The sequence below is a fragment of the Bos grunniens genome, chromosome 7, assembly GCF_055505025.1.
Source record: "Bos grunniens cultivar Pamir isolate PY7600 chromosome 7, Bosgru_T2T1.0, whole genome shotgun sequence".
Lineage (NCBI taxonomy): Eukaryota > Metazoa > Chordata > Mammalia > Artiodactyla > Bovidae > Bos > Bos grunniens.
In genome coordinates, this window is record NC_141171.1 from 4,974,667 (window position 1) to 5,000,030 (window position 25,364).

Here is a 25,364-nt window from a genome sequence, read left to right on the forward strand (position 1 = left end):
ACGTCTTTTATGTCTCCTGCGTTGACAGGTAGGTTCTTTACAGTACCACTAGCATCACCTGGGAAGCGCCCCCTCACTGATAGATAACTCCAAATTGCTCCCCAAAGAGGGTGTGTCAAGGTCATCTGGAGACCAGGACATCTGGAGGGTAGTGGCGGGTGTAGGGGGGTCTCAAATGCCAACACCAGGAACTAGGACCCCAACCCTCTTGCCAAGCCCAGTGACATGTAAGATCAGGAGCGGTCCCCCAAGAAATTCCACAGCCGGAGAGATAAGGGCAGAATGCAGACTTGGTGCACGGTGAGCTGCAGACACTGGTGGATAGATGACTGGGGGGCAAGGGGGTTATATTTTATGTGAAATCTATTTTAAAACACGCTAAAGAAAAAACTTTGTAAAATATGTAATTTCTCGCACAATCATTTTTCTTGGTCACTAATAGTTCTGTTCTTCATGCTCCCTTGTCCTCTCAACTCCCCGGTCTGTGAGATGGGAATCAGGGGGGACTTTCCTTAAAGGTCTGCAGATCCAGAGATGAGGCAGGCCTGGTGCTCCCGGCACACAGACACGATCTCTACCTGACCATACTGTTTTTTACACCATCGAACCCCTGAGAAGAGCTGGAAGTTTTAGCTCTGTGCTCCCTGTTCCCATTCCCATGATTTTATCAATATTCACCCTGTTTCTGCACACTGCATGCCCAGGCCGATTATTCTGAATGGCCACACATTAAAAATAACAAGATTTGGGATTTCCCTGGAGGTCCAGGGGTTAAAACCCCATGCTTCCACTGAAGGGGGATCGGGTTCAATCTTTGGTTTGGGAACTAAGATTCCACATGCTGCTCGGTGTGGGCAAAAAAAAAAAACAAAGACATTACAGACCACTTTGCTTGAGGCTTATTGGATACACCCAAGTTTTGTTTGGGCTTCCCTGGTGGCTCAGATAAAGACTCTGCCTGTAATGAGGGAGACCAGGGTTTGATTCCTGGGTTGGGAAGATTCCCTGGAGGAGGGCATGGCAGTCTACTCTAGTGGTTTTCTTTTTTTAGAAAGAAAATCACTTCATTCTAATTAGTTCACAAACAATAACAGCAGAAAATCACGGTTAAGAGGGCATAACTGCTTCTTCTGCCCAAACCCAAACTCAGTACCATCCCAACGAACTTCCACATAGTGACAAGCTCTCTTCCACTGCAGTCCTGAAGCACAAAAGCTATTAATAATTAAGGAGGAGTTTAACGGGTGGTCTCACACTTCATATCTTCACTATTAATTTTACTTTATTGCTAAATCAACACGGTCAAGAGAGGTGATTTTTACGTCTTCAATTGGCACTTCTTGATTAAGCTAATCCGTTGGCCAATCTGCACTGTTTGAGCACCTCGATGAAACCCTCGCAAAGTTTAAGGTCACCCTGGCTCTGGGCACACTCTAAAAACTGTTTCACCGCATAGAAGCAGGGGCCATTCTGCTGCAGCTGTGCCGGCTGGGTTCCCTGAGGCTCCTGCTAAGTGATTCAGGCCTTGGGGACTCAGCTCTGCTTCCTCCACTGAAGTCCCCCATGATGGTGTGACCCAGAGCGCGGCCCAAGGCAGAAGCCACAGCCACACTGGCAGCAGTGTTGCCAGCTGGGCCAGCAGACCTGACTGCTGGGGAGCAGCGGGGGAGCCAGCGGCAGGTGGGGGAGCCGCTGCTGGTGGCTGAGCTGTGGGCCCTGGCCTGGGCGCTGCTCTCATCTCAGACTGGCAGGAGGGGCCACGCAGGAAGTGTGGCCTCGGCTTCCACGAGGCATCTTGACTGCACTGCTAAGCCCACTCTAGTGTTCTTGCCTGGAGAATCATATGGACAGAAGAGTCTGGTGGACTACAGTCCATGGGGTCGCCAAGAGTCAGATATGACTGAGCGACCAGGCACAGCACAGCACAAGTTTTGTTTGGCAAGTTGACTGGAGACCAAATCTCCTCTCCTCTCCTGAATTGCCCCTCCTCTGTCTTTGGAATTCTCCAGGCAAGAATACTGGAGTGGGTTGCCATTCCCTTCTCCAGGGGATCCTCCCAACCCAAGGCAGAATCTAAAATCACATCATGAGACTTCCCTGGTGATCTGGTGGCTAAGATTCTGTGCTCCCAATGCGGGGGATCCAGGTTTGATCCGGGGGATCCAGGTTTGATCCCTGGTCAGGGAAATAGATCCCATATACGGCAGCTGAGAGTTCCCATGCCACCACAAAGATCTCATGTGCTGCAACTGGGACCCAGCTTGGCCAAATAAATAAATAAATATTAAAAAAAAATAAACCAAGTCATATCACAGCCTTTCCTGCTTCTTCCCTGCTGTGACTCCTGCCGCGCTCAGAATACAACTCTTCACTCCCCACCATGGCCCATGACGCCCGGGGGTCTGGACACTGCCCTCCTCTCCCTTCTGCTCCATCCCCCAGTGCAGTCGCCCATGTACCAGACTCACTCCTGCCTCAGGGCCTTTGCTCTGGCCGTTCCTTCTGCTTAAAATGCTTTTTCCCTCTCTTTGAGGAGTCAGTTGACTTCTCAGCCCTCATGTCTCAGCCTCCCAAGACCTTCTGGAAGTCCAGCCCACTTTACATGCTCTCTTGACCCCACAGGGGTCCCAGCCACAGCCCAGGATGTGCACGCATTCGATGCTGATGAATGTCAGCTGAACAAGTGAGCAGCTCAAGCATGGGCTGACAACAAATACAGAACTAGCCGAGCCTAGGCAAGTACTCGGTGCCCCTGAGGGTGCCTTGCTTTCCTTAACCGTAAATGGGTTTGGACTTGCTGTTGGCTAAGACGCTTCTTTCCTTTTTATCCTTTCTTACATCTAAAAGTCACCTCATCCATATGACCCAGGAATCCCACAACTGGTCATAAATCCTGAGGAAACCATACTTGAAAAAGACACATGTACACCAGTACTCACTGCTGCACTATTTACAATAGCTAGGACAGAAGCAGCCTGGATGTCCATCAACAGGTGAATGGATAAAGAAGCTGTGGTACATACACACAATGGAAAACTGCTGCTGCTGCTGCTAAGTCACTTCAGTCGTGTCCGACTCTGTGTGACCCCATAGACGGCAGCCCACCAGGCTCCCCGTCCCTGGGATTCTCCAGGCAAGAACACTGCAGTGGGTGGCCATTTCCTTCTCCAATGCATGAAAGTGAAAAGTGAAAGTGAAGTTGCTCAGTCGTGTCCAACCCTCAGCGACCTCATGGACTGCAGCCTACCAGGCTCCTCCGTCCATGGGATTTTCCAGGCAAGAGTACTGGAGTGGGGTGCCACTGCCTTCTCCGCAATGGAATACTACTCAGCCCTAAAAAGGAACACATCTGAGTCAGTTCTAATGAGGCAGATGAACCTTGAGCCTATTATACAGAGTGAAGTAAGTCAGAAAGAGAAAGACAAATGCCATATATTAATGCATATATATTCCATAATCTAGAAAGACGATACTGATGAACCTACCTGCAGGGCAGCAATGGAGACGCAGACACAGAGAACAGACTTGCGGACACAGTGGGGGAAGGAGAGGGTGGGACGAATTGAGAGAGGAGCACGGAAACATGCACTTTACTATATGTAAAACAGATGGCCAGCGGGGACTTGCTGCATGATTCAGAGAGCTCAGCCCAGCACTCCCTGACGATCTAGAGGGGTGGGATGGGGTGGGAGGTTGAAGGCAGGTTCAAGAGGGAGGGGACAGATGTATACCTATGGATGATCCATGCTGATATATGGCAGAAACCAACACAATACTGTAAAGCAATTATCCTACAATTAAGAATAAATAAAATTTTTTTAAAAAGTAGCCTCAGGACGTCCCTGGTGGTCCAGTGGCTAAGACCCTGCACTCCCAACGCAGTGGGCCCGAATGTGATCCTTGATCAGGAACTAGATCTAGATCCCACGGGCCACAACTAAGACTTGGCAGAGCTAAATAAATAAACATTAATAGAATAAAATAAAAGTAGCCTCACTGTTCACAACAGCTGAAAGGCAGAAACAGCCTGCGTGTTCATCGACGGATGAAAGGATATAAACGAAACGCAGTCCACCCACATAGTGGAATTTTACTGAGCCATGAAAAGGAAGGAAACACGGACACTAAAACGTGGGCGAGCTTTGAAAACATCATGCTGTGTGAAAGAAGTCAGACGCAAACGGTCACGTGTTAAGGGATTCCACTTACACGAAATGTCCAGAGCAGGCAAACCCACAGAGACAGAAAGCAGATCGGTGGTGGCAGGGGCTTGGGGCCCAGGGGTGGGGAATGACTGCCAATGGAGACAGGACTCCCTCTCTGGATGATAAAAGCATCCCAGAATTAGAGGCGGTGGTTGGACAGCATGGTGAATGTAATAAATGCCCCTGATTTGTATACTTTAAAAGGGTTAATTTTATATTATGTAAGTTCATCTCAATTTTTTTTTAAGAAAGGGGAAAAAAGCAGCTCTTCACTGCGCAGATGGTGGAAGTTGGGAGTTGGGGCAGAGCCTCTAGAGCCAGGGGACCGGGTTTGTTCTCCCCCTACTTCCTGGCTGGGTGACTCCAGGCAAGGCACTCACACTCCGTGCACTTTAGTTCCTTCAACTGGAAATGGATGAACAGTGGTGCCCATATCACAGGGGAAAAATAATAAAACAACACATGTGAAAGGCCTAGTGCTGAAAAGGGCTCAAAACATGTTAAATCATATTTTACAACAATAATGTGTTTCCTTTAAAAAAAAAATCAGGGACTCCTCTGGTGGTCCAGTGGCTAAGATTCCATGCTTCCAATGCAGGGGGCCCAGGCTTGATCCCTGGTCAGGGAATAAGGATCCCACATGCCATGGGGCATGGCCAGAAAGAAGAAAAAGAAAAAATTACGCTGAATGAAAGAAGCCAGACACAAAAGGACAAAAACTGAATGATTTCACTTATATGAGGTCCCTATTAGCATCTGAGCCACCTAGGGCTTCCCAGGTAAAGAATCTGCCTGCAGTGAGGGAGACCTGGGTTCAATCCCTGAATCAGGAAGATCCCCTGGAGTAGGAAATGGAAACCCACCCCAGCATTCTTGCCTGGAGAATTTCATAGATAGTACAGTTCATGGGGTTGCAAAGAGTCAGGCATGACTGAAGCGACCGAGCATGCACAGAGCAGTCAGATTCATAGAGACAGAAAGTATTTAAAATGATGGGTGTCAGAGACTGGGCAGAGGGGAAGATGGGGAATTGGTGTTTCAGGGTTTCAGCTGTGAAGATGAAAAAGTTCGGGAGATGAACGGTGGTGATGGTGTGGTGCTCAGTCGTGTCTGACTCTTGTGACTCCACGGACTGTAGCCTGCCGATGGGGCTCCTCTGCCGATGGGATTTCCCAGGCAAGGATACTGGAGTGGGGTACCATTTCCTCCTCCAGGGGATCTTTTCCCAACCAGGGAAGGTCAAACCTGCATCTCTGGAGCATCCTGCATTGGCAGGCAGGTTCTTTACCAGCAGCGCCGCCTGGAAAGCCCACGGTAAGGATGGCTACACAACAGTGGGGATGTACTTAGTACACTGATTTGTACACCTGCAAACGGTTCAAAGGGCAACGTTTATGTTCTGTATATTTTATTGCAATTTGAAAAAGAAAAAGCTGGAAGCTACAGTCTGTGTCAATCACCTTACTGAGCAGGGACACTAAAGGCATCTGCTGAAGTGCTGACACCAAGGACTCTCAGGCAGTTGTTATCAGGAAGACAAACAGCTTCCGTCAGGCCTCCTTCCCTGACTGTGGGATCTTAGCACATGATTCCCTGTGGTCTGAGCTGTTCCCTGCGCACCGGACTCTCCACGTTGGAGATTTCTAATTTGGCTCTTTACCAACTGTACTTCATTTGTTGAAAGCTGGGAACTATTAGATTCCAATTATAAATCCTCCAGAACTTTCTGGAATTCCTTCCTGCTTTTTCTCTCAAGCTCAATGGAAAAATCTAAAATCTACACAGGATGGGACTTCCCTGGCTGTCCAGTGGTTAAGACTCTGAGCTTCCACTGCAGGGGGTGAGAGGGAACTAAGATCCCACATGCCGCGCAGTATGGCCAAATAAATCAATAAAACAAAATAAAATCTACACAGTAAATGGGCTTCCCTGGTAGCTCAGTTAGTAAAGAATCCACCTGCAACGCAGGGGACCCAGGTTTGATCCTTGGGTCAGGAAGAACCCCTGGAGGAGGACAAGGCAACCCCCTCCAGTATTCTTGCTTGGGAAATCCCACGGACAGAGGAGCGATGAGGTCACAGAGTCAGACACGACTGAGTGACTAAACCGCCACCACAGAGTAAACATCCACTTCCAAGCCCTCCACACACTCACGATTTCAGTCTCCCACAGGAAGCAGCCAGACATGCGAAGGCCCCAGTGTGGAGACCCCCTCGGTTTCCTTAAATGATGAACTGTGTCCCTTTGTCAGGATCTTGAACGTGTAGGGGAAATGGGGATGTACAAACTTTTCATTTGCAAGGAATGTGAATTTCCCAGAAAGCCATGAGTTCAGAGCACAGTGCACCTTCGCCCAAGCCTCAGGCCGGACAGTCCACCACGTTCAGTTCCTTCTCCCAGTGGAGCTAATACTACTTAATATTTTCCTCAAGCGCAATCATTTAATTTTTTCCCTTAAATAAATTTAGCCGTATCCCTAGGTGCCCAGGTGGCACAGTGGTAAAGACTCACCTGCCAATGCAGGAGACACAAGAGTTATGGGTTCGATCCCTGGGTTGGGAAGATCCCCTGGAGAAGGAAATGGCAGCCCCTTCCAGTATTGTTGCCTGGGAAATTCCAAGGACAGAGGAGCCTGGCGGGCTACAGTCCACGGGTCACAAAGAGTCGGACATGACTGAGTGATGGAGCACGTGCACACACACACACACACGCACACACAAATACTAGGTGACAATACGCATGAGTTACAGGGCAACTTTAATATAAGATACATTATATATTAAAGACATGTGCTTCGTGCTCAGTTGACCAGTTGTGTATTATTAAAGACATGGCCACCATAATTTCACGATTGACCTATATATAGTGTGCGTATACTTTTCATAAAAGAAATATTTCAAAAATAATTTAAAGCACTGCTCTCTTCCTCCAAAAGTATTTTTAAGTTATTCCTTTAAAAATTAACTCAAGTTAAAAAAAAAAAAAGAAAACTAACTCAAGTAGATAAATAACAAAGTCCTATTGTATAGCACAGGGAACTATGTTCAATATCTTGTAATAAACTATAATGGAAAATAATTTGAAAAAGAATATATACATGTATATAATATTGTGTGTATATATATACATATCATTTTGCTATACACCAGAAACACAACATTGTAAATCAACTATATTTCTACTAAAAATATATAAATAAAAACTAACTGAAGCCTCTCTCGCTCCCTGGCCATCTTGGCGGCTGCTCTTGGTTGGGGGCGTCCCGCATCTAAGGCAGGAAGCTGGTGGCCGCAAAGAAGACGGAAAAGTCACTGGAGTCGATCAGCTCTAGGCTCCAGCTGGTTAGGAAAAGTGGAAAGTACGTGCTGGGGTACAAACAGACTCTGAAAATGATCAGACAAGGCAAAGCGAAACTGGCCATCCTCGCCAACAACTGCCCAGCCTTGAGGAAATCTGAGAGAGAGTATTCGCCATGTTGGCCAACAACACTGGTGTCCATCACCACACTGGCAATAACACTGAACTGGGCACAGCATGTGGAAAATCCTGCAGAGTACGCACGCTGGCTATCGTTGAGCCAGGTGATTCTGATATTACTAGAAGCATGCCAGAACACACTGGTGACAAGCAAATCATGTACAATTTTTCCTTAATGAAACTGGCCAGAGCTTGTTTAAAAAAAAAAAAGACTAACGGAAGTAATTTTTTTGAACACGGTGTTCGGACTCTGCCCTCAGGTTAAAGACAAAAAGAACCGTCAGCAAATACTAAATTCTAGTGAGTAGGTTTTCCTTGGGGGAAGTGTGGGTTAGCCATTCTGAAGTTTCTTTCTATTTATTCTGGGATCGATCAAAGAAGTGAACACACCGGGGATCATGGCGGGGGAGGGCCACACTGTCGGAGGAAGGCGTTATATGTCTGTGATTTTAAATGGATACCAATTTGGAGGTATCCATGCAAATTTCAGGGTTTTGATACAGAAATGGGTGTGAGTTTGGATGCTCTCAAAATACCGCTATTGTTAAAACGGATAACCAACAAGGACCCACTGTAGAGCATAGGGAGCTTTACTCCGTATTATATAACAACCTAAATAGGGAAAGAATTTGAAAAAAAAAAAACAGATATATGTGTATGTATAACTGAATCACTTTGCAGGTGATTAACAATTAACTCATTGTTCTGCAACCCCATGGACTCTAGCCTGCCAGGCTCCTCTGTCTATGGGATTTCCCCAGCAAGAATACTGGAGTGGGTTGCCATTTCCTTCGCCAGGGGATCTTGCCAACCCAGGGATCGAACCCACATCTTCTGCATCGCCAGGCAGATTCTCTACCACTGAGCCACCAGGGAAGCCCTAATCAACTGTACTCCAATATAAAATAAAAAGTGTTTGTTTTTTTTTTAAAGAAGGAGGTGCAGGGGTGGGTGAGTGGGTATGAATGTACACACCTCCACTTTCTGGCTCTGCCCACTGACAGAGCTCAGAAACAATGACATCCGAGTAGCAATGAGCACACCCAGCTCCCCGATTCCAGCTTTATGATTTTTTTTAAATTTTTAATTGGAGGATTTCATTATTGCTTTACACTGTTGTGTTGGTTTCTGCCAAACATCAATGTGAATCAGGCATAAATATACATATGCTCCCTCCCTCTTTAGCCTCCCTCCCACCCCACCCCCATCTCCTCCCTCTAGGTCATCCAGAGCTCTGGACTGAGCTCCCTATGTTATACAGTAACTTCCCACTAGCTATCTACTTTACACATGGTAGTGGATATACGTCATTGCCAAAAATATGGAATGCTTAACGAATTCGCCTGTTATCCTTGGGTGGAGGCCATGCTAATCTTCTCTGTATTGTTCCAATTTTACTATATGTGCTACAGAAGCGAGCTCTAGCTCTCAGTTTTAAATACTATTATCCACTAAGAATGAAGGCTTTCTTGGAGAAGTGGCTCATTTCAGGGATGGGGCAGGGAGAGTATAAAGGTGGTCCTGGAGTTACTATATGACCCAGTAACTCCCCTTCTAATACAAACGTACACACCAAAGATAAATGAAGACCTTCATCCACACAAAAACTTGTGTGTGAATGTCCATCCAGCATTACTTTTATAACCAAAGGGTGGAAATAAGCCACATGGCCGTCAACAGGTGAACAAATAAATGAAACATGATCTCATCCACACAGTGAAATATTACTCAGCCACGAAAAGGAGTGAGGCACCGATTCATGCTACAGCAGGAATGGATCTCAAAAATGTTGTGCTGAGAGGATGAAAGGGACATAAAAGGCCACGTCTTATATGATTCCATTTTTCTGAAATGTCCAGAAAAGGCGAATCCATAGAGACAGAAGGTAAATGAGTGGCGACCCGAGGAAAAGGAGGAATGGGAATGACAGTCAGTGGGTATGAGGCATTTTTGAAGTGATGAAAATGTCCTGGATTAAATTGAGGTGATGGTTGTACAACTCTGTGACTATAATTAATAAATCGCTAAATTATACACTTTAAGAGGGTGAAATCTATGGTACATGATTATATCGCAATAAAATTATATCTCAACTTTAAAAAGCACACAAAGCATCTGACATCCAACACTCAGGCAGAAATCAGTAGATCTAAAATTACTGGGAAATTAAATATGTATTTCCAGGGACTCCACTGGTGGTCCAGTGATTAAAGACGCCGCGCTCCTGGTGCAGGCGACACAGGTTCAATCCCTGGCCCAGGAAGATTCCACAGGCCACAGAGCAAATAAGCCTGTATGTGACAACTACTGAACCCGTGCTCTGCAACGAGAGAAGCCATCACAGTGAGAAACCTGCATGCAGCAATGAAGACCCAGTGCAGCCAAAAATAGATTATTATTTTTCTAAAAAGTGTATTTTCAAAAAGTGAGCATGGAATCAAAAAAAGAAGAAAGTGCTCAAGAATAATGGGCTTCCCAGGTGGCACTAGTGGTAAAGGTGGGTACCTGAGAATGTAGGAGATACAAGAGACTTGGGTTCAGTCCCTGGACGGCGAAGATCCCCTGGAGAATGAAATGGCAACCCACTCCAGTATACTTGCCCAGAAAATCCCATGGACACAGGAACCTGGCAGGCTACAGTCCGTGGGGTCGCAAAGAGTTGGACACGACTGAAGCGACGTGACACAACACGAGAATGACAGGGACATGCACTACAGACACAGGAGCCAGCCCGAACAGGCTGCCACGGGCCAGATGTGGGACAATCTGAACATCAAAATTAAGACAGTAAGAAAAGAATCTGGAAAAGAGTGTGTGTGTGTGTGTGTGTGTGTACAACTGAATCAGTTTGCTGTACACCTGAAACTAACACATTGTCAACCAATTCTACTCCAATATAAAATAAAATCTTTTTAAACAAATTAAGAGAGGGATTTCCCTGGTGGTCCAGTGGTTAAGATGCTGTGCTCCAAATGCAGGAGGCCCAGGTTCCATCCCTGGTCAGGGCACTAGATCCTGTTTGCCACAACTAAAAATCCTGCATACTGCAATGAAGATCCATGTGCTGCAACTAAGACGGAGCGTAGTCAAAGAAAAAGTAATTTTAAAAATAAAGACAGTAAGAGATTATCATCTGTGGAGGACAGTCAGTACCCATGAATTCACACAGATACAAATACACTTCCAGTAGAAAGCCATAAAAAGTATCGAAGGAAAGAAGGAATTAGAAAACCATCATTTGGCAACCATCATAGGAAAATAAAAACTAATTGAATGAGACTCACCAGGAGATCCTAATATGATCTCGATGTAACTCTCTATGGGATACTTTTTCTTTACAAAGGGCAAGAAAGTAACTTTGCAGAGAAGAAACCCATCAGAAAGTAACTTTGCAGAGAAGAAACCCATCAGAAAGTAACTTTGCAGAGAAGAAACCCATCCTTTCTCACCTTTAACAAGTCAACAGCGCATCCAGTGCCTCCTGATACCATCCCTGCAGAAGGACACAACATCACTTCTGTGGGATTCTTGCCCCAAGCACACAGCCTCCGGTCTAGTCTTGAGGAAACACCACCCGAGGGACGTTCTTAGCCAACATCATCCGTGAGACTCAAAGGAAGACTGAGGAACTTTCCAGATCACAAGGGATTAGAGAAATGGAACGACTGAACCCTATGCACAATCCAGAATTCTCTTTCGCCATGAAGAATTTTAATACGATGCGGGGCAAAATCTGAATCAGAGCTGTGCATCATAGAATTGTGTCAGCGTTCAAGGAGTCTGATTTTGATCACTGTGCTGAGGTCGTGTTTTAGGAAACATACAGTGACATATTTAAAGACAGAGGGGTCTCGCGCCTGCAGCTGACTCCTAAACAACACAAAGCATGACAGTTCCTCAAAACATGAAACACAGAATTATCTTACGATGCAACCATGCCACTTCAGGGTGCATACCCACAAAAGCTGGAAGCAGGGTCTTGAAGAGATACTCCCTGTTTGTGTTCATGGCTGCATTACTCACGGGTGCTCAAATGTAGAAGCAATCCGCGTGTCTACTGACCCATTAATGGATAAGCAACATGTGGTATATACATGCAATGGACTGTTAACCAGCCTTAAAGAGGAAGAAAATTCTGACACATGTTACTGTATGAGTGAACCTTGAAAACCTTATGCTAAATGAAATAAGCCAGACACAAAAGGACAAAACTGGATGGTTCGACTTACATGAAGTCCCTAGTGTGGTCAGAGTCTTAGTGACAGAAAGTACAATGATAGCCGCCAGGGGCCATGGGGAGAGGGGAGAATGGGGAGTTAGGGTTTAATGGCAATGGAGTTTCAGTTTGGAAGATGAGAAAGTTCTGGAAATGAATGACGATGATGGATGCAAAACAATGTGAATGTATTTAATAACAGTTAATGTGGTAAAGTTTTTGTTATATATATTTTACCACAATTAAAAAAATTACTTAGCAGTAAGAAAATATTTTAAACTATATTTATCTACCTACCTACCTATTTATCCACCTGCTGCTGCTAAGTCGCTTTAGTCGCGTCCAACTCTGTGCGACCCCATAGACGGCAGCCCACCAGGCTCCCCCGTCCCTGGAATTCTCCAGGCAAGAACACTGGAGTGGGTTGCCATTTCTTTGTCCAGTGCATGAAAGTGAAAAGTGAAAGTGAAGTGGCTCAGTAGTGTCTGACTCTTTGCGACCCCATGGACTGCAGCCTACCAGGCTCCTCGATCCATGGGATTTTCCAGGCAAGAGTACTGAAGTGGGGTGCCATTGCCTTCTCCCTATCTATTTATCTATGTGCTTAGTCATGTCTAACTCTTGAAGTGGCTCAGTAGTGTCTGACTCTTTTCGACCCCATGGACTATAGCCTGCCAGGTTCCTCTGTCCATGGAATTTTTCAAGCAAGAATATTGGAGTGGGTTGCCATTTCATTCTCCAAGGGATCTTTCCAACCCAGGGATCTAACCTGAGTCCTACGTAGGCAGACAGATTCTTTACCACTGAGCCACCTGGGAAGCCCCTAATTATCTATAGAGAAATGCAATATAATGTTAACATTTGGGGACTCCGGGTGTGAAAAGCCTTCTTGGCACTATCCTTATAACTTGTCAAAAAATAAATTTTTTTAAATGAATGGAGTTAAAGATGGCTTTCTCTCCCACCACTGCTGAGAGGAGAAATCTCCAGCAAAGACCTTCTCTCGACATAAGGTAAATAATTTCATCTATCTTTATATCCTGTCAACGACAACCTCATTTCTCCTTGCCCTCCTGCCCCCTGCAGCTTGAAATTGCCCTGTCTCCTCTCTGGCTTTTCTTCCCCATGGACCTGGCAGCCCTTTCTGGCAACAGAAGATGAAAGGGCAGTAATTAAAAGAATCCATGACTTCCCTGGCAGTCCCGGGGTTAAGAATCCGCCTGCCAATGCAGGGGACACCGGTTCAATCCCTGGTCCGGGAAGAATCCACGTGTAGCAGAGCAGCTAAGCCCGCGTGCGGCAACTGCTGAAGACTGAGCCCTAGAGCCTGTGCTCAGCAACAAGAGAAGCCACTGCAGTGAGAAGCCTCCGCGCCGCAACCAGAGGGGAGCCCCACGCTCCAGCACCAGAGAAAGCCTGCACGCAGCGACGAAGACCCAGTGCAGCCGAAAATACATAATTTGTTAAAAGAATTCTAAAGAAAAAAAATCCATCTCCCAGGTTAAGTGAGGACTTCAAAGGATTACCTTTATTCATTTAGAGTTTCGCTTGGGGACTTGTCCTCAAAACGAGACTGCAACGGGCCACCCAATGTGCGGGCAAGTCAACTGGTGGAACCATCTCTGTGGGTGGGGGGCTGGGAGACTGAAGATGCTGCTGACTCGGTTAGTAACCCAGCCAGGAAAACTCTAGAGGGCACAGGAACCCCCTCGGTGGCCACCACAGTGTGATGTGCCAGACAGACATGCAGCAGCCCCACCCTGTGGATCCTCTCTTTGCCTCTCTTCACCTAGCAGACTGGTTCCCGCCTGCTGATCACCCTCATCTGCACACAGTAACTCAAGGGTCACTCCCACCCACTGGGTGATGTCTACCGGGCATTAGTGGGAACAACTGTCCACATGACTGCTGATGATTCAAAAATCACCTGATGCCAGCAGGGTGTCACGGAGTGGGTCACCTTCTTGTTCTAACCTTTTCTCCTCATGTCCTCTGGGTCCTCACCTACCCCCTCCCCAGCTGGGGGTAAAATAAACTAAGAAAACCATCCCTGGGACTTCCCTGGTGGTCCAGTGGTTGAGAATCTGCCTTCCAAGGCAAGGGACGTGGGTCTGATCCCTGGTTGGGGAACCAAGACTCCACATGCCTCAGGGCAACTAAGCCCATGTGCCGAGACTAGAGAAGCCTCCGCACCGCAATGAAGACCCAGCACCGACGCTGAAATTTAAAAAGAAAAGAAAATCATCATTGAAGATACACACACGTCACATGGCCAGCATCCCCAGAGAGGCAACCACATGCTCATCAAAGACCCTGAGAGGGGCGTCCTTGCTGCTGTATTCCTGGGGAGCAAACCCTGAAGGCCCCAGTGCCAGTGCCAAGGGGAAGAGGGGGGGTCGGGAGAGAGGACAGCTGTCCCTGCCCCCAGAGACACACCAGTGCAGGCTGAGCAAAAGCAGCCAGTGGGAGAGGATCACGGAGCCTGCTCCAAGGACCACCTCCTTTGCTTGCCGCTTGAGACCAGGCAACACCCATCTGTGGTGACAGAGCTCAGGAAGCAGCTGCCTACAGGGCAGGATGAGGCGATGGGGGGCAGCGGGTGGGTACTGAGCAGGAAAGAATGTTCGGGGTTGATGGGAATCAAACAACTATCTTGCTCAAAGCATTAGTGACATGGACATGGATACTTTTTTATTTATTTGTTTTTTTTTATTTTTTGCCACACAGCACGGTATATGGGGATCTTCCTGGGCCAGGAATTGAACCCAAGTCCCCTGCAGTGGAAGCACAGTGTCTTAACCACTGGACCACCAGGGAAGTCCTAGGATAAATACTTTTCACCAAAGTGATGGGGGCATTGAAGACATGGGTACATGATTTTAAACAAATGATTCCCCAAATTTTAAGAAGGGCAAGGGTGGGAGAGGAATAGCTACACTTTTCATTTGAAGTTTGGAAAGGTTAGGAGAAGCTAAATTCTTGGCTTCTGAATACTTTCTGCTCCAAAAGGTCTGGACGGTTCTCCTGGGGGGGGAGGGTAACAGTGCACCCCGAGTCCGCCAGGCACATATCGTGAAAGGAAAGGGACTTGGGCGCCCCAGACAATGCATTGTCTACACCCATCTACCTGACAAGACCCTGCTGCTCGGCTGCGTCTGACCGATTCCCTTGACCCCACAACAAAGACCCCCTTTGTTCCCTGGTTAATATCCTTAGCAGGTCTGTCTAGACTCACTGTGGCAGTAATTGTCCCGTGATGTCACTAGGACCTATGACCCAGTTCCTCCTTGCCCTGCTTGGTCAGGGAAGGCTCCAGACATCTCCAAGCTAAGGGGTCCCAGCCCTTGACACCCACCTGAGCCTCCTAGGGAGAGACACACCCACAGCTAGCATCCCATGCTAACCACCCAAGACCTGCGAGGAGATATGACACTTGAAAAATGCACTCCCCTCCTGCTTGAGGTGCTGAGAGGTAGCGGCGTCTTGGGCAAAAGGAAAGGGGGGTGCCCCTCTATCCCCAGAGCTCCCACCTCCCCCATGGAGCTGGTGGGAAACAGGTCACCTTCTGCTGGGGCACAACTTCACCCAGGGCGTGAGGAAGGAAGGTCAGATGAGAGAGAGAAGAGAGACAGAAACAGACAGAGAGACAGAGAGCGAGACAGACAGAGAAAGAAGTGGGGAGAAGGAGAGAGAAAGGAGGGAGCGAAAGACAGAGGTGGAGGGAGAAGGGGAGAGAGAGAGAGCTTGAGCGACAGAAACAGGGGAAAGACAGAGACCCAGAGAGGCCACGGGAAACTGGAAGAGAGAGACAGAAGGGAAGAGAGATATGAAGAGAGAAGGGGAAAGACAGAGGTCCAGAGAGCAAGAAACAGAGAAACAGAGACACCCAGAGAGAAGCCGAGAGAGACAGAGATGTGGAAAGACAGGCTGAGAGGGGCAATCCGGTCCCTGGCAGAGGAGGAGGAGTTCCTTCCCCAGGTGGCAGCTTAAGCTTCAGGAAAAAGCAGTTGGGACAGGAGGTGACTGCTGCTCACCTCCCCTCACCCAACACCCATCTTCAGCTTGAGGTGATGACATCAGTGGTTGCCCACAGCTAATGTCTGGGCCACACCAAAAGCACTCCTAGGCATATTTTCTTGAGGAATGGGTTAGACCCGTCCAGTGGCTACACTCCTCCCATGGGCAAATGTGTTCCATCCAGAGTAACTGGAAAGCACCACCAGCAGCTCCAAGTTACCCCATGGGCGGATCCTGCAGATGCCCTGCTGTACAGAAGGTGTGGGTTGCTGTTCAGTCGCTCAGTCATGTCCGACCCTTTGTGACCCCACGGGCTGTAGCCCACCAGGCTCCTCTGTCCATGGGACTTTCTAGGCAAGAATACTGGAGTGCAAAGGCATGCGCCACAACTGCAACTGCATTGACACCAAGTTCTAGAATAGGCAGAATGCACCTGTGGTGGCCATAACGGCTGCAGAGACGTCTGCACCTGGGTGGGGGGCAGGGGGTGGTGGGAGTAGCTGGGAAAGGACATAAGGGGATTCTGCAATGCCGAAGAGCACAGAAGGGGCTGAGAATGTTCTAGATTTCAATCTGGGCTCAGGCGCCACAGAGGTGCACAGGCGTCAAACATCATGGAGTTAGACAGCTGAGTGCACTCAGGGTACCTGGGGGCGGCTCCAGCTTTTTAAAAGGGAAATGATCAGGTCTGGGAAGGTTGGCACCTTTTTAGCTGGGCAATGGTGGAGAACCCTCTCTTGCTGTCTCATAAAGTAAAGGAAGAAAATTCAAAGACTTCTAGAGGCGAGGTCTGGAGAGAGGGTTGACTGAAATAGAAAGTGGATCTCCCCTCCGGCAGCAGGAGGAGAAGCTGCCATCCTTCACCATCCGAGTCCTGATGCTCTGAGGGATTTCCAAAGATTGTTTAATTGATTTTTCTCCTATTTAGATGCAGATCATAGTGTCTGGGGGCCCGGGAATTCAGACACACGGCTTTGTATCCACTCAGCCCCGTGAAGGCTCCTGTCTGAAACTCGCACAAAGCCAGACACACACGCCTTGAGAAACACGCTGTTTCCTTTTTGTCTGGGGCTCCAGGGAGCGGGTGCGACGAGCAGGGCCTCAGACATGCTCCCATCTGTGGAGTCCCGGGGATCCCGTCCCTCTGTCCTGCTTCCAAAGTGGGGTGAAATTTTTTTTATAAAAGAGAGACAAATGTGGCTGAGATTTTGAGGTCTGGAAGAAGGGTGATAAAAAAACATGGGGGTTTCCCAACTAGGTGTTGATACACTGAGGTTTCAACTTGGAGTCTTCTCCAAACTCAGGGCTCTGGAGTGGAAAGCCAGGGCGGGGGGTGCTTTAAATCAAGCAGCTAATGGGCTAGGATTAACACTAGTTTGGCTCCGGTCTCTGCAGATCTGATTTATATAAGGAGAAAACGTTTCTCTCTTTCTCTCTGCCCATTGTTCCCCAGTCTGTCTCTCCAAATGCCCCAGCTGACAAAGAAACCAGAAGGCTTGGGACAACAGGAAGGACTCCCCCCTCCCCGCCCTCAATATGCAGTCTTTGCTTCCTTCAGCTGCCAGGAGGCAACACAGAGGATCACTGCAATCCCCTCTACAAGGTTGCCACAATTCCCAATATCCGTGCTTGGTCCCCCCTAAACCTGGCTGGAGCATGGCAACTCTTTTGAAGAAAGACCATTCTGGTTTCTGAGCTGGATGACCTCAAATAACTCTGTGGGCCTCAGTTTCCTCATCTGTAAAGTGGGCACAAGAATAAACACACCTAAGGGTTGTTGGAAGAACTCAGTGCTCTAGGCAGAAAAAATGTCTGGCGCAGAACAAGCTCTCAACAAACAGTACAGCAGTAACTATCTGAGCAGGAATATCTGTCAGACTGCTAACATCTCTCTCCACGAAGCTTCACAGGAGACACTCTCTTCTTAGGCTGCTCACTTTCCTTGGCACCAAATATTTCCAGGGGAAGCCCAGCCTGATTCCTCCCCTCTGGATTCAGTTACCTGGACCGCAATCCAGCTGGCATTCACAGTGTGTTCCCCAAAAGGGCCGAATCCTGAAAAAAAAAAACAAAAATGAAAAGCAGCACATCACCACCCAGTGGCCCCTCCTGGCCTGCCCAGGGCCAGGCGGCTGTGTGTATCCACAAGAATGGAGCACGGAGCTTCAGGAGTAGCCATCCCCGGGGACAATGTCAGGGGCCTGGTCCAAGTTCTGGGGTACACCCAGTGGTCCCTTCAGAGAGCCCTGCCACATAACTGTTCTTAACTGAAGTTGTGAATCCTATCTTGTTCTCACTCTCACCTGATCTTGTGCCAGCAAGGGGCCAGTGCCCCCTTTTTGCTCCAGAAAAGGCTGACTTTGTTCCTCTCTCAGTTTCTTCCCCTATCCTTGATCCCCAAATATAATTATTCCATCACTGTCTTTGTGCACCATTCCTGGACCCTGGAATTACAGGGCTGGAGGTGCTCCGTGATTCACGGTCTGATAAGGAATGGCCCTTAAGGAATGTACATAGGTATCTCCCAGGTCAGGCTGTCCAGGCACCATCCCATCATCCTCCTCCCCATTCATTTACAAACCAGACTGTACCTGAGGAGGTGCCAGGTGCTCTGCATGCCCTGTGGCCTTCAGCCCCCCTGTGCCTCCCTTTCAGGCAAGGGTGTTTCCTGACTGAAGCACAGAGAGGTGAAATCAGCTGTCCAAGGTCACACAGTGAGAAGACACAAGAGCACGGATTCAAACCCAGGCCCAGCAGAGTCTGTGGCCTGCCTCTTCTGACCAACCCACACACACTATCTAAAACATAAATCTCTTGAAGAGAGGCTGTCCTTGATCACGAGTCATGGGTCACTCCAGCTGGGCCAAGTGCCCCTGGTGGTATCATGGCCCTGGGAGGAATACTGTGCCCTGGAATAGCAGGGGGCCCCCAAGTAGGGTCAGAATCTCTCTACCCCTTTCCTCCTCCTGCATGGACCAAATATGGGTCCCAGCTCAGCCACTGACAAACAAGGGCACCTCTGTGACCCTCGGTTTCTCCTTCTACAAAATGAGACGGTAAAGATGTAATAACCTCAGGCCAGAAAAATGTCCCTCCCAGGGCCGCCGCCAGAGTCAGCCCTAAAGTAATAAACAAGCAGACACAGGAGGGCTGCAAGGGAAAGTGACCCTCTGGCAACACACCTGCCAGGTAAGTGGCTTCTTCCATCTTCCTAGGAATTCCAGGACCAGCCCGGACCTTCCTGGGCCACACACCACCTGTTTGAATCGTGGCCAGATTTCTCACTCTCACCCCTCATGACGGTCCCCCACCCCCACCCCCCCGCAGAGGCCCGGCGGAAGTTGACGCCCACGAGGCTCCGAGGCGGAGTCTCTCGGAGGGGGAGGCGTAGTTAGTTTCGGGGAGTTGGTGACAGAAGAGTGGGTCGGGGGGAAGGGGGAGCAGGCTTATCCACAGGCAGGAAAGATTTTGATCAAGACAGTCCCTGAAACAACCGGAAGAACTGCCGGCACCCGAGGTCTCCCCAACTCCGCCTGCCCCTGCCTCGGGGGAGCAGCCCCTCATTAGGGCAGGGTTCGGGGAGCAGTGTCTGGCAAGACGTTCATTTGTCACCGGGGCACTTCCTGCCCGCAACTCGGCCTTTGTCCCCTGGGACCGGGGGTGGTGACAAACCCGACCTCGGGAGGGCAGACACAACAAACAGGTGTCCGAAGGGTCACTGTCCCCAACGGGGAAAGGAAGGACGCCCAGGGGCCTGCTCCGTGCGGGGCGTTTGCCAGGACCCCCCCACGTCCTTGGCTGCCCCGACCCCTGACAGTGGGACCACAGGGGTGCCCCCTTCTCCACGTTCTCCGTTTCGCGCGGACTGCGCTGGGCTGCCGCGGGCGATGACACCTTCCAAACCTGAGGCGACTTCTAGCACCCACTCCACCCGGGCCGCCGCGTCCCTCCCCGCGACGCGCCTCGTCGCCTCCCGAGCCGCCCCACCCAACCCTGCCCCGGGCCGCCGCCGCCGCGGCCGCCATCCGCGCGATGCCCTCGTACCCGTCACCACCACCGCCTTCCTGGGCTGCTCCATGGCGGGCTCAGGCTGTGCCTCTGACCGGTTCCCGGTCGGCGCTGGCGAGTCAGCTGCCGCCGCTCGGACCCGCGCCACCCCTAACCCTAACCCCGAGCTCGGCCCCGCCCCCGAGCCCGCCCCGCCCCCGCCAGGCCCCGCCCCCGTCCGGGCCGCCGGTCGTGCGCGTGCCCGGGCCCGAGACGCAGCGTGCGCGCCGCGTCCATAACTCTCCGCTGAGAAGTGCGTGGCTGCTCCAGGTCCCCAACCTGTTTCCCCACCTGCAGAATTCGGACGGTTCGTCTCGCAGGCTGTGGCCTCTCGAACTCACTGAGTCATGCCTTGGGGACGAGCTGGTCATTTAGTACACAAATGTTCACTGATCGCTTTCTGTGAATTATATCGGAACCCCCCTCCCATCTCCCTGTGAGTAAGGCTCTTTTTCTCCGTCCCTTTGACAGAGAAAAACTGAAGCATAGTTCGGAAAGCCACTCACCTAAAGCCTCCTGGGGCCACAGATGCGGCATTCAGGCCAGGAGTTTGAGGAGGGGAACGAAATAAAGTGAAAACATGGCACAACTGGGTGGTGCTTAAAGCAGGCGCCTACGTTGAGAAACGGAGAAGGCAATGGCACCCCACTCCAGTACTCTTGCCTGGAAAATCCCATTGACCGAGGAGCCTGGTAGGCTGAAGTCCATGGGGTCGCTAAGAGTCGGACACGACTGAGCGACTTCACTTTCACTTTTCACTTTCACACATTGGAGAAGGAAATGGCAACCCACTCCAGTGTTCTTGCCTGGAGAATCCCAGGGACAGGGGAGCCTGGTGGGCTGCCGTCTGCGGGGTCGCACAGAGTCGGACACGACTGAAGCGACTTAGCAGCAGCAGCAGCACGTTGAGACGGAGGCTGATGTGGCCCCAGAGACCAGGCCTTCCCCTGCTTGTTTCTCCAATACACAGCTGCTCTAACCCCAGCAGTCCTCCAAGCGCCCAACCTCAGGGCCTTTGCAACTTGATGCTCCCTCTGCCTGGAACGTGTTCTGAAGATTCCTGCGAAACCAAATGCTTCTCCTTCAGAACTCAGCTGGAACATAAACTCCCCCTAGGTGTCCGCCTCACCTCGGCTGAAATCCCTACCCCACTTCACGACCACCCTGCTAGGTCCATCTCATTTCCTTGTTCCACTCTCTTCAGAGCAGCAATCACATTCAGAAATCATCCCTTTAGAGGCACGGCTGTTCTGGTTTATTTCCCACTTCCTGCCCTAAATTCCAGAGCAGGGGCATTAGAGCCTTGTGCCTGGCACACAGTAGGTCCCCAGTCCACGTTCATCAGAGGTCAGAATTCCTCCCAAGATAGCCAGAAAAATAACGCTGAGTTTCTGGCCACATCCTTAGAAACAGGGCTGGACCTTGGAGTTGGGTCACTGACCTCTCATTCCAAGCAGCCTTGGCCTGGATTAAGCAGGGTGCTGACCAAGGACCGTCTGTCTCTGAAACCAGGCCTCAGAATACCCAATGCAGCATTCTCTGAACTGCCCGAAGCCTTGTTTGTAAGCTCAAGCCTGAGATCACATACTTAGTGGCTATTTTGGTCTCTGGCAGCTTCAGGTAGAATTCAGAAAATCTGAGATCTTGCCTGGGCTGGCTTGGGAGTGAGACCTCAGCCAATGGGAAGAAGAGAACAGAACTAAAATCTTAACCAAGAATCAGATTTTATCATTCAAACATGTAATAAGTGTCTGGGATGGAGTGCATGCATTGCTAGAAGCCGGGGCTTTGGAAAGAGAGAAACCACAGTGGGTGTCATTTTCCCCCCATTGCACTGGGGAAATAAAGGGAAACTGTTAACACCCAGAGTGAATGGTGATCAGAGAAACTGAGTCACGCGCTACTGGCACGAGTGGGGATAAAAGTTCGTGGTCACTGGATGCAGTCCCCGTTTAAGCATATCACTAGTATTCTTTTTTTCTTTTTAAGGTCTTTAAAAAAAATTATTTGGCTGTGCCAGGTTTTAGTTGCGGCACTCAGGATCTTCGTTGTGGCATTCAGGATTTTTAGCTATGGCATTCAAAAACTTAGTCGCAGCATGTGGGATCTAGTTCCCTGACCAGGGATCAAACGCAGGCCCCCCAGCGTTGGGAATGCAGGGTCTTGGCCACTGGACCACCAGGGAAGCCCCTAGTGTGTGTGTGTTTGTTTTTAATATCACAACCCCCTGGAGGGAGGAACTGTTCTTATCCCATTTTGCGAGTGAGGAAAAGGAACCTAGAGCCGCTCAGTCACTTGTCCCAAGTCACACATGGAAGGGGTTGGGACTAGGATCAGGAATAACTGAGTCCTTAGAGAGGGACATGCAGGGTGAAAGAAAGTTGGCTGGAAGAGCCAAATTGTGAGTTCACAGTCTGGCTTGGCAACAGTGTAACCAGCAGCACAGTGCCTGTGACACCCCTAGGTAAAGGGAAGGGGTGGGATAAAGAGCTTTTTTATTTAAAAAAAATATATATATATAAATACATATATTGTTACATTGGAAAGCCACTCCTGCAAAGTCATAGCTACTGTGGAAAAGTTTGGCAGTTCTTCCTGTGCTCTTGCCTGGAGAATCCCAGGGACGGGGGAGCCTGGTGGGCTGCCGTCTCTGCGGTCGCACAGAGTCGGACATGACTGAAGTGACTTAGCAGTAAGAGGCTAAACATAGTTACTGAAGCCCCCGGCAATTCTACTCCTAGGGATGCTCCCAAAATAATTACAAATAAGTGTCCAAATACTGTGAAAGTTTTTGAATATGTTCATGGCAGTACAATTCAGGATCACCAAAAGGGAGAAGAGAAAACAAATGCTCATTAGCAGATTAAAAAAAAAAACAAAACTGTTTACTTTCCATCATTCCCAACAGTGGAATACTGCTTAACAGTAAATGAAGCATGGACACATGGTACAACCTGGAGGAACCTTGAAAATATCATGTGAGTAAAAGAAGTCAGACAGGAAAGGCCACGTAGCGTATCATTCTAAGTATACAAAATGTCCGGAACTGGCAAATCCGTGGAGGCAGACAGTGGATTAGTAGTTGTCAGGAGCTAGGGGAGGGGGATAGGATGTGACTGCTAATGGGGACAGGGTTTCTCCTGAGGGTGATGAAAGCATTCTGAAACCAGATAAGAGGCGACGCTCGTGCAGCATGGTGAATGTCTTTGATACCAGTGGATGAGACACTTTAACATGGTTGACATGTGAAGTGTTACATGTATTCTGTCATAACAATAGAGTCAATAGAGTTTTGCCAAGAGAACACACTGGTCATAACAAACACCCTCTTCCAACAACACAAGAGAAGACTCTATACATGGACATCATCAGATGGTCAACGCCGAAATCAGATTGATTATATTCTTTGCAGCCAAAGATGGAGAAGCTCTATCCAGTCAGCAAAAACAAGACCAGGAGCTGACTGTGGCTCAGATCATGAACTCCTTATTGCCAAATTCAGACTGAAATTGAAGAAAGTAGGGAAAACCACTAGACCATTCAGGTATGACCTAAATCAAATCCCTTATGATTATACAGTGGAAGTGAGAAATAGATTTAAGGGCCTAGATCTGATAGATAGAGTGCCTGATGAACTATGGAATGAGGTTTGTGACATTGTACAGGAGACAGGGATCAAGACCATCCCCAGGGAAAAGAAATGCAAAAAAGCAAAATGGCTGTCTGGGGAGGCCTTACAAATAGCTGTGGAAAGAAGAGAAGAGAAAAGCAAAGGAGAAAAGGAAAGATATAAGCATCTGAATGCAGAGTTCCAAAGAATAGCAAGAAGAGATAAGAAAGCCTTCTTCAGCGATCAATGCAAAGAAATAGAGGAAAACAACAGAATGGGATGGAGAAGGAAATGGCAATCCACTCCAGCACTCTTGCCTGGAAAATCCCATAGACGGAAGAGCCTGAGAGGCTACAGTTCATGGGGTCGCACAGAGTCGGACACGACTGAGCAACTTCACTTCACTTCACTGGTATTAGAAGGTGGAGTGTATGGGAAGGGCCTAGGTCATAAGGGTGGAGACCTCACGAATGTGATTAGCGCCTTATTTAAGAGGGTCCAGAGAGATACTCTGCCCCTTCTGCCAAGTGAGGACATAGTGAAAAGTTGGCATTTAAGATCCAGGGAGTGGACTTCAGGAGACACCAAATCTGCTGGTGCCTTGATGTTGGATAAACCTGCTTCTAGGACTGTGAAAAATAAATGTTTGCTGTTTATAAAATAAAACATTCTTTCTTAGCTTCAAAAAAAAAAAAACAGAATGGGAAAGACTAGAGATCTCTTCAAGAAAATTAGAGATACCAAGGGAACATTTCATGCAAAGATGGGCTCAATAAAGGACAGAAATGGTATGGACCTAACAGAAGCAGAAGATATTTAGAAGAGATGGCAAGAATACACAGAAGAACTATACAAAAAAGATCTTCATGACCCAGATAATCACGATGGTATGATCACTCACCTAGAACCAGACATCCTGGAATGTGAAGTCAAGTGGGCCTTAGAAAGCATCACTATGAACAAAGCTAGTGGAGGTGATGGAATTCCAGTTGAGCTATTCCAAATCCTGAAAGATGATGCTGTGAAAGTGCTGCATTCAATATGCCAGCAAATCTGGAAAACTCAGCAGTGGCCACAGGACTGGAAAAGTCAGTTTTCATTCCAATCCCAAAGAAAGGCAATGCCAAAGAATGCTCAAACTACCGCACAATTGCACTCATCTCACCTGCTAGTAAAGTAATGCTCAAAATTCTCCAAGCTAGGCTTCAGCAATACGTGAACCGTGAACTTCCTGATGTCCAAGCTGGTTTTAGAAAAGGCAGAGGAACCAGAGATCAAATTGCCAACATCCACTGGATCATGGACAAAGCAAGAGAGTTCCAGAAAAACATCTATTTCTGCTTTATTGACTCTGCCAAAGCCTTTGACTTTGTGGATCACAATAAACTGTGGAAAATTCTTCAAGAGATGGGAATACCAGACCACCTGAGCTGCCTCTTGAGAAATCTGTATGCAGGTCAGGAAGCAAGAGTTAGAACTGGACATGGAACAACAGACTGGTTCCAAATAGGAAAAGGAGTTCGTCAAGGCTGTATATTGTCACCCTGCTTATTTCTATGCAGAGTACATCATGAGAAATGCTGGGCTGGAAGAAGCACAAGCTGGAATCAAGATTGCCAGGAGAAATATCAATAACCTCAGATATGCAGATGACACCACCCTTATGGCAGAAAGTGAAGAGGAACTCAAAAGCCTCTTGGTGAAAGTGAAAGTGGAGAGTGAAAAACTTAAAGTTCAACATTCAGAAAACGAAGATCATGGTATCTGGTCCCATCACTTCATGGGAAATAGA

General features: G+C 48.5%; 1 protein-coding gene, 1 non-coding gene and 2 pseudogenes across 12 annotated transcripts in view; 1 reads left to right on the top strand and 3 right to left on the bottom strand.

The window, feature by feature from the left end:
* The window catches only part of PGPEP1 (pyroglutamyl-peptidase I), a 39,525-nt gene extending 19,444 nt beyond the window's left edge, over nt 1–20,081 (bottom strand). For 2 of the 11 annotated variants that reach the window (XM_086408401.1, XM_086408395.1), the window contains exons 1-4: nt 19,960–20,081; nt 19,098–19,172; nt 18,507–18,587; nt 17,918–17,970 (exon numbers count right to left, since the gene is read on the bottom strand). In XM_086408401.1, the coding sequence (XP_086264527.1) occupies nt 17,918–17,970; nt 18,507–18,587; nt 19,098–19,172; nt 19,960–19,993 (243 nt within the window). In that variant the 5' untranslated portion in view covers nt 19,994–20,081. Of the gene's footprint in view, nt 1–3,247; nt 3,334–17,917; nt 17,971–18,506; nt 18,588–19,097; nt 19,173–19,959 lie in introns of those variants that run through there. The other 9 variants (XM_086408402.1, XM_086408399.1, XM_086408406.1 and 6 more) reach the window with 7 other exon arrangements.
* Nucleotides 1,216–1,923, bottom strand: LOC147368095 (coiled-coil-helix-coiled-coil-helix domain-containing protein 2 pseudogene; annotated as a pseudogene).
* On the top strand, nt 7,478–8,925 carry LOC147368096 (large ribosomal subunit protein eL30 pseudogene; annotated as a pseudogene).
* Nucleotides 8,998–9,104, bottom strand: LOC147368097 (U6 spliceosomal RNA). Its single transcript, XR_015168726.1, has one exon. It is a non-coding gene; the product is annotated as a U6 spliceosomal RNA (small nuclear RNA).
* Nucleotides 20,082–25,364: the final 5,283 nt, after the last annotated feature.